The sequence below is a fragment of the Bison bison genome, unplaced genomic scaffold, assembly GCF_000754665.1.
Source record: "Bison bison bison isolate TAMUID 2011002044 unplaced genomic scaffold, Bison_UMD1.0 scf7180017864215, whole genome shotgun sequence".
NCBI classification, from domain to species: Eukaryota; Metazoa; Chordata; class Mammalia; order Artiodactyla; family Bovidae; genus Bison; species Bison bison.
The window spans coordinates 12,255,397-12,264,028 of record NW_011494787.1 but is presented as its reverse complement, the minus strand read 5'-3'; the positions used below and the strand labels follow the sequence as shown (position 1 = coordinate 12,264,028).

General features: G+C 37.4%; 1 protein-coding gene across 1 annotated transcript in view; it reads left to right on the top strand.

The window, feature by feature from the left end:
• HCLS1 (hematopoietic cell-specific Lyn substrate 1) overlaps positions 1-8,632 on the top strand; it is a 33,174-nt gene that overhangs the window by 12,210 nt on the left and 12,332 nt on the right. Inside the window, exons 5-6 of the mRNA XM_010845423.1 lie at positions 880-990; positions 2,794-2,848. Of these exons, the coding sequence (XP_010843725.1) occupies positions 880-990; positions 2,794-2,848 (166 nt within the window). The remainder of the gene's footprint in view (positions 1-879; positions 991-2,793; positions 2,849-8,632) is intronic.

Genomic DNA, 8,632 nt, shown 5'->3' with positions numbered 1-8,632 from the left:
ACTCTTTAAGGTATCACTGTTAGGCATGAATACTGCAGTGGGTTTCCATTTCATTCTCCAAGGGATCTTCCCAACCCAGGGATTTAACCTGGATCTCCTGCGTTGCAGGCAAATTCTTTACCATCTGAGCCACCAGGGAAGCCCATTTGGTTTGAAGTATTATTCAGTTCTAAGGTTATTAAAGCATCCATGTCGAAACATTGAAAGGGACATACCTTTCAAAACCAAGTAGAAAATGGTAGGGGGAAAAAGTGGAAGAGGGTGTTTAAAAAATAAAATTTTATGTCATGACTACGCATGGTATTGTCTACCAGCCCCATTTGGCATAAAGAGTCAGTCACTTAATATCAGGGCTCATGTGGCACTTCGGAGCCTTGATGGTCTTACAGGAACAAAGATGCAAAACAAAATCACCTGGTTGTGTTAGAGAAATATTCAGTCCTGGCTATGGCATCTTGTCAGTCCCCTTAGGTCTCTCCTTGGTAACTACCCTCATTCCTATTTCGATACACAAAGCCCTTGTTTCAGCCTCTTTTGTTTCTGGTTTAAACACCACTCTGTCTATGCAGTCTCTATCCTCCTGGTTCCCAACCCATCTTATGGGAGTTTCCTAGAGGATGGGCTCCTAGTGGTATTAAAGAAGAAGCAGGATGTGCACAGCTCCAGAAAGAATTACGGTGCTCTCCCATTACATGTTCCTTGGCACTACTGTCAGATTATCAGTATAGTATATATACGGTATATATCAACATAGGTTATCAGTATGACCCAGAATGAAATTTCTTGTATTCGTACATCCTGTCCTATCTCTGCATCATTTTATTTTTTCTTTGGTCATTTTTTATCTACTTACTCATTCCACACCTTGATTTTTCTCAGAGTGCCGTGGGCCATGAGTACGTTGCTGAGGTGGAGAAGCACTCTTCTCAGACTGATGCTGCCAGAGGCTTTGGGGGTAAATATGGAGTTGAGAAGGACCGGGCAGACAAGGTAAGTGACAGCACTCTCTCCCTGCACCATCCAACTCAGATCATGTGGGACTTACCAACAATACCTTGAATGTAGGCCTGTGCTTCTCCTGTGGAAAGATGGGGCAGTGGTCTCAAGGAGGGTCCATCATGAGAATGGCTCCTCACAACTACCTCAGCGAGTTCTTTGGTGCACTGTTGGAGGCCACATCCTGAGCTGAAAGGTGTTCATTTAAAAGAGACGAAGACTGTCAAACTCTGAATCAGGAATCCCTAAGCCATTGGTTTTGTCAGTCCTGTGTGCATGAAGAGAAAAGTGGAAATTCCAAAGCTCCTCCTTTGGCCTAATAGCAAAGTCTTATAAATATTTATGCCTTTCAGGAAAACAGAAGTATCAGCTGAAATATTATTACGATGGTAGCAAATAATCAAGTAAAACCACTAATTAAGGTTACTTTTAGAATGTAAATGTTACTTTTCACAGCATTTAGCACCAACTGGCTACAGTCCAGGTGTTTTTAAGGACTTCTTTGTACAAAGAGGAGTTGTGAAGAGAGAGAAAAAGAAAGGACAGTATGAGTACAGATGACAGAGTGGTCAGGAGAGTAAGATTGATAACTCATTCATGTTCTCATTGTCACAGCTTAGTAGATCAGTTTCTTTGAGCTCATTTTTTATGGTGCAAAGTAGTATCTCTGCCCCACAGCAGCACATAGAAAGACTATCTTCACTGCTACCTGAGCTTTTAATTTTTTTTTTTTAACTTGCAGTTGTTAATAAGTGGGCCTGAATCCTTAAAGCTAAGTGTTAGAATGTTATTTGAATTGTAGGTCGTTAAAAAAATAAAACACAGAAAAATTAAAAACATACTGTAAAGTAAAGGAGAACCATAGAGGATAATGTTTAAAAGCAGTAATGGAAATATGGAGCTTGTAATGTTCTTCTCTAATCAGGGTGGAATTTCCCTTCCATCTTGGTCCCCGTTCTGCCTTTGCCTACTTTTTCATTGTTATTTCTTTCATCTTCTGCCTCACCAGCTACAAACTATTCACCTTAACAGCCAGTGTGTCTTGTAAATCAAGAAAAAATATATACTAATAGCTTTTAAAATGCAAAATATAGACTTGCTTAGAGACTCATAATTACTACACCATTTGGGGACACAGCTATGTTAGGTATTTGCCAAGATATCCAGGCCCAAAGCAGCTAGGATCCAGATTCTCCTGGCTGCCTCTTATCCAACAAAATCCACATCTCTGGGTTTGAGCTGCTGTGTAAGAAAAGAGAAGTGTAGTGTAATCAGTCAGTATAGGATGATATCTCTTAACATGTGCACAGTGCTTTATAGTTTACAAGGCACTTTTCTAGTTATTGTCTCATTTTAGTTTAGTAAGAGTTAGGAAGAAAAACACTGACTTAATGAGTGACCTACACTCTCTGTATCTTTCCCATTTAGTCCTCACAATATCCCAAATATACTGGAATCATTTTACAGTTGAGTTACTAAGACAGATATACCTATTTTTATTTCATGTTTGAAGAACCTGAGGTTCAGGAATATTAAAAAAGTTACACAACTATAAAAAGGGAAGTGAGGTTAGGATTTGGATCTAGATCTATCTGTGTGCAGAGCCTGTGGTCATTGCTCTGTATTATGCTGCCTTTACACCAGCATCAGGGTACTATTTGTTTCTACATTGGACTCCTATACTCAGCTTTGAACCCCTATAACTAACTCCTGGGCTGAGTTAGGTGTTAAGGGTATGTGAGGGAAGGGGAAACATTAACTTTGACTCTAACTGATTCTCTCTCCTTTTCTCTGTAGTCAGCAGTTGGTTTTGATTACAAAGGAGAAGTGGAGAAACACACATCTCAGAAAGGCAAGGACCCTGCACTTCAACCTGACTGCTCAGACTTCAGCTCCCAACAGCCATCATCAACTCCCTTTAGTTCCATGACCCAGTTCCCCACCACTTTATTTATTTTTAAAATCCAAGCCTGTGCTTGCTTCTTTTTCCTTTATTGCTTTATTGCCCTTTGGCCATGCCATGTGACATGCATGACCTTAATTCCTGGACCCAGGATTGAACCATGCCCCCTGTAGTAGAAACATGGAGTCTTAACCATTGGACTGCCAGTGAAGTCGCTCCTTCATCACTTTCTACATCATTGGTCAATTTTTTTAGTCCCCTTTCCCCTTTAATGGATTAAAAATAAGATATTATACTCCTTCATTTTAAGAAGTTATTCCTAACTATTAATACGTATCTGTGACTTAAAATTAGTCACTATTTCTTCATGAGTAATACAGGAAACATGGAATAATTTAATTATATTTCTTCTACATTCTAAAGTCTTTGTAAAAACTGGATAATTGTAATCCAGTATATTGGTTCCATCTGTTTGTTTTTAACCCCCCCCAAATTAATCATTATTATTACTAGGTGAATGCTTATTTAAACTGACCAATGTGTTTACCAACTTCCTAGCTCATCCTTGTTTAGTTCATTATTTCCTTCTTGCTTCCTCTATTTCCTTCTTGCTAGAGTATATCCTTTGATAATTCTTTCAGTGACAGCTTATGAAAGAACTCTCAGACTTTGTCTGAAAAACAAATTTATTTTGATCCATTCTTCATTGTTATTTTCCCTTCATCATGTTGAAGATACTATTTCATCATCTCTGGCATTTCTCTTGGGTTTGTCTAATCAACATTCTTTTGTAGGTAGCATGTCTTGTCTCTTAAATTTTTAATTTATTTTATTTTTTGTTCTCATGAAAAATTTTTCCTTTGTCTCTGATATTCTGAAATATCATCAGTCTATGTCCAGGTGTTAGATCTATTTTTATTATTCTACATGAGACTTGCTGCTCCTCTTCAACCTGAGAGATAACTTTCAATATGACATTTTCTCTTTGGGTAGTACCTCTCCTCTCTTGTCTTTTATTCTTTCTTCTGGAACTCAGGTGTGTATTAGAACTTTTCACTCTCTTCTCTCTTATACATGATAAAAAAAAAAAAAAACTTTATATTTTTATATCAGTTTTAGATTTATGACAAAATTGAGAGAAAAGTACGTAGATTTCTAATACACTTCTGCCCCTGCACATGCATAGCCTCCCCCGTTATCATCATTATTGATCAGAATTTTTTTTTTTAAGTCAAGGTTGATTCTACGTTGATATATCAAAATCACTCAAATAGTTTACTTTAGGGTTCACTCTTGGTGGTGTACATTCTGTGGGTTTGGACAAAAGTATAGTGACATATATCTATCATTATACTGTCATGCAAAGTATTTTCAGTGCCCTAAAAATCCTCTGTGCTCTGCCTGTTCATTTCCCTCACTCCCCAGCAACCACTGATACTGTCTCCATAGTTTTACCTTCTACAGGATATTATAGGAGAAGGCAACGGCACCCCACTCCAGTACTCTCGCCTGGAAAATCTCATGGACAGAGGAGCCTGGTGGGCTGCAGTCCATGGGGTCGCCAACAGTCAGACATGACTGAGCGACTTTACTTTCACTTTTCACCTTCATGCATTGGAGAAGGAAATGGCAACCCACTCCAGTGTTCTTGCCTGGAGAATCCCAGGGACGGAGGAGCCTGGTAGGCTGCCGTCTATGGGGTCGCACAGAGTCGGACACGACTGAAGTAACTTAGCAGCAGCAGTAGCAGGATATTATATGGTTGAAATCACACACCATGTAGCATTTCTAGATTGGCTTCTTTCACTTAGTAATATGTATTTAAGTTTCCTCCATGTCTTTTCATAGTTTGATAGCTAATTTCTTTTTAGTCCTGAATATTATTCCTTTGGATGGATGGACCAGTTTTTTTTACCCATTTACCTACTGAAACACATCTTAATTGCTTCCAAGTTTTGGCAATTATGAATAAACCTGCTAAAAACTTCTGTGCACACGTTTTTGTATAGATACACATTTTCCACTCTTTAGGATAAATACCAAGAAGTACAAACACTGGATCCTATAACAAGGGTATGTTAAATTTTGTAAGAAACTGCCAAACTGTGGACTTAGTAGATACAAGCCTATTCAGATAATCTGTTTCTGTTTGTGTAAGTTTTGGCAGATGCAGCTTTCAAGGAACTGGTCCATCTTATGTATGTTATCAGATTTGTGGGCATAAAACTGTTCATAGTATTATTTTATTATTGTTTTAATTTCCTCGAAATCTGTTGTGATGTAGCCTCTTTCATTTCTGGTATGAATAATTTATGTTCTCTCTTTTTTTCTTAGTTAGCCTGACTAGAGGCATATCTATGTTACTGATCTTCTCAAGTAAGCTTTAGGTTTTCTTGATTTTCTCTATTGGCTTCTTGTTTTTAATTTCACTGATTTTTTGCTCTAATTCTTGTTTCTTTTTTCTGCTTACTTTTGGTTTAATTTGTTCTTCTTTTTCTATTTCCTAAGGTGGAAACTTAAATTACTGATTTTCAGATCTTTTTTATTTTCTAACGGATGTATTGTTTGCCCTGAGCACTGCTTTCACTGCATTCAAAATATTTTGATAAGTTGTGTTCTTTTAAAAAAAATTATTTTAATTTATTTATTTTAATTGGATGCTAATAACTTTATAATATTGTGGTGGTTTTTGCCATACATTGATGTGAATCAGCCATGGGTGTACATGTGTTCCCCCATCCTGAACCCCCCTCCCACCTCCCTCCCCATCTCATCCCTCTGGGTTGTCCCAGTGTACCGGCTTTGAGTGCCCTGTTTGGAAGATCGAACTTGCACTGGTGATCTATTTCACATATGGTAATATACATGTTTCAATGCTATTCTCTCAAATCATCCCACCCTCGCCTTCTCCCAGAGTCCCAAAGTCTGTTCTTTATATCTGTGTCTCTTTTGCTGTCTCGCATATAGAGTCACCGTTACCATCTTTCTAAATTCCATATATATGCATTAATATACTGTATTGGTAAGTTTTTCTTTCTGACTTACTCCACTCTGTATAATAGGCTCCAGTTTCATCCACCTCATTAGAACTGATTCAAATACATTCTTTTTAATAGCTGAGTAATATTCCATTGTTTATATGTACCACAGCTTTCTTATCCATTCATCTGCTGATGGACATCTAGGTTGCTTCCATGTCCTAGCTATTGTAAACAGTGGTGCAATGAACATTGGGGTACACGTGTCTCTTTCAGTTCTGGTTTCTTCAGTGTGTATGCCCAGCAGTGTGATTGCTGGTTTGTATGGCAGTTCTATTTTCAGTTTTTTAAGGAACTCCACATTGTTCTCCATCATGGCTGTACTAGTTCGCATTCCCACCAACAGCATAAGAGGGTTCCCTTTTCTCCACACCCTCTCTAGCATCTACTGTTTGTAGACTATTTGATAGCAGCCATTCTGACCAGTGTGAGATAGTACCTCATTGTGGTTTTGATTTGCATTTCTCTAATAATGAGTGATGTTGAGCATCTTTTCATGTGTTTGTCAGCCATCTGTATGTCTTCTTTGGAGAAATGTCTGTTTAGTTCTTTGGCCCATTTTTTGATTGGGTTGTTTATTTTTCTGGTATTGAGCTGCATGAGCTCTTTGTATATCTTCCAGATTAATTCTTTGTCAGTTGCTTCATTGGCTATTATTTTCTCCCACTCTGAAGGCTGTCTTTTCACCTTGCTTATAGTTTTCTTCATTGTGCAAAAACTTTTAAGTTGGATTAGGTCCAATTTGTTTATTTTTGCTTTTATTTCCATTACTCTGGGAGGTGGGTCATAGAGGATCCTGCTGTGATGTATGTCAGAGAGTGTTTTGCCTGTTTCCCTCTAGGAGTTTTATAGTTTCTGGTCTTACATTTAGATCTTTAATCCATTTTGAGTTTATTTTTGTGTATGGTGTTAGAAAGTGTTCTAGTTTCATTCTTTTACAAGTGGTTGACCAGTTTTCCCAGCACCACTTGTTAAAGAGATTGTCTTTAATCCATTGTATATTTTTGCCTCCTTTGTCAAAGATAAGGTGCCCATAGGTGCATGGATTTATCTCTGAGCTTTCTATTTAGTTCCACTGATCTATATTTTTGTCTTTGTGCCCGTATTAATGACTTGTCTTGATGACTGTAGCTTTTTAGTATGGTCTGAAGTCAGGCAGATTGATTCCTCCAGTTCCATTCTTCTTTCTCAAGACTGCTTTGGCTATTTGAGGATTTTTGTATTTCCATACAAATTGTGAAATTATTTGTCCTAGTCTCGTGAAAAATACCATTGGTAGCTTGATAGGGATTGCATTGAATCTATAGATTGCTTTGGGTAGTAAACTTATTTTCACTATATTGATTCTTCCAATCCATGAACATAGTATATTTCTCCATATATTTGTGTCCTCTTTGATTTTTTTCTTGAGTGTTTTATAGTTTTATATACATAGGTCTTTTGTTTCTTTAGGTAGATTTATTCCAGGGTATTTTATTCTTTTCATCACAATGATGAATGGGATTGTTTCCTTAATTTTTCTTTCTGTTTTCTCATTGTTCGTGAGTGTATAGGAATGCAAGGGATTTCTGTGTATTAATTTTATATCCTGCAACTTTTATATTCATTGATTAGCTCTAGTAATTTTCTGGTGAAGTCTTTAGGATTTTCTATGTAGAGTATCATGTCATCTGCAAACAGTGAGAGTTTTACTTCTTCTTTTCCAATCTGGATTCCTTTTATTTCTTTTTCTTCTCTGATTGCTGTGGCTAAAATTTCCAGAACTGTGTTGAATAGTAATGGTGAGAGTGGGCACCCCTATCTTGTTCCTGATTTTAGGGGAAATGCTTTCAATTTTTCACCATTTAGGATAGATAATGTTTGCTGTGGGTTTATCATATATGGCTATTATTATGTTGGGGTATGTGCTTTCTGTGCCTGCTTTTTGGAGAGATTTTATCATAAATGGGTGCTGAATTTTGTCAAAGGCTTTCTCTGCATCTATTGAGATAATCATATGATTTTTATCCTTCAATCTGTTAATGTGGTATATCACACTGATTGATTTGTGAATGTTGACAAATCCTTGCATCCCTAGGATAAAGCCCACTTGGTCATAATGTATGATCTTCTTAATATGTTGTTGAATTCTGTTTGCTAGAATTTTGTTAAGTATTTTTGTTTGTTTGTTTGTTTGATTGTACCAAAGAATTTATTTGGAGGGCAACAGTGAAGAAACAGACATAGAGAACAGGCTTACGGACACAGGGAGAGGGGAAGAAAGGGTGAGATGTATGGAGAGAGTAACATGGAAACTTACATTACTGTATGTAAAACAGATAGTCAATGGGAATTGCTCTATGTCTCAGGGAACTCAAACGGGCTCTATATCAACCTAGAGGGGTGGGATGGGAAAAGAAATGGGAGGGAAGTTCAAGAGGGAGGGGACATATGTATACCTATGGCTGATTTTTTTTCTTGGCAAAACTCTATTATCTTTGCCCTGCTTCATTCCATATTCCAAGGCCAAATTTGCCTGTTACTCCAGGTGTTTCTTGACTTCCTACTTTTGCATTCCAGTCCCCTATAATGAAAAGGACATCTTTTTTGGGTGTTAATTCTAAAAGGTCTTGTAGGTCTTCATAGAACTGTTCAACTTCAGCTTCTTCAGCATTACTGGTTGGGGCATAGACTTGGATTACTGTGATATTGAATG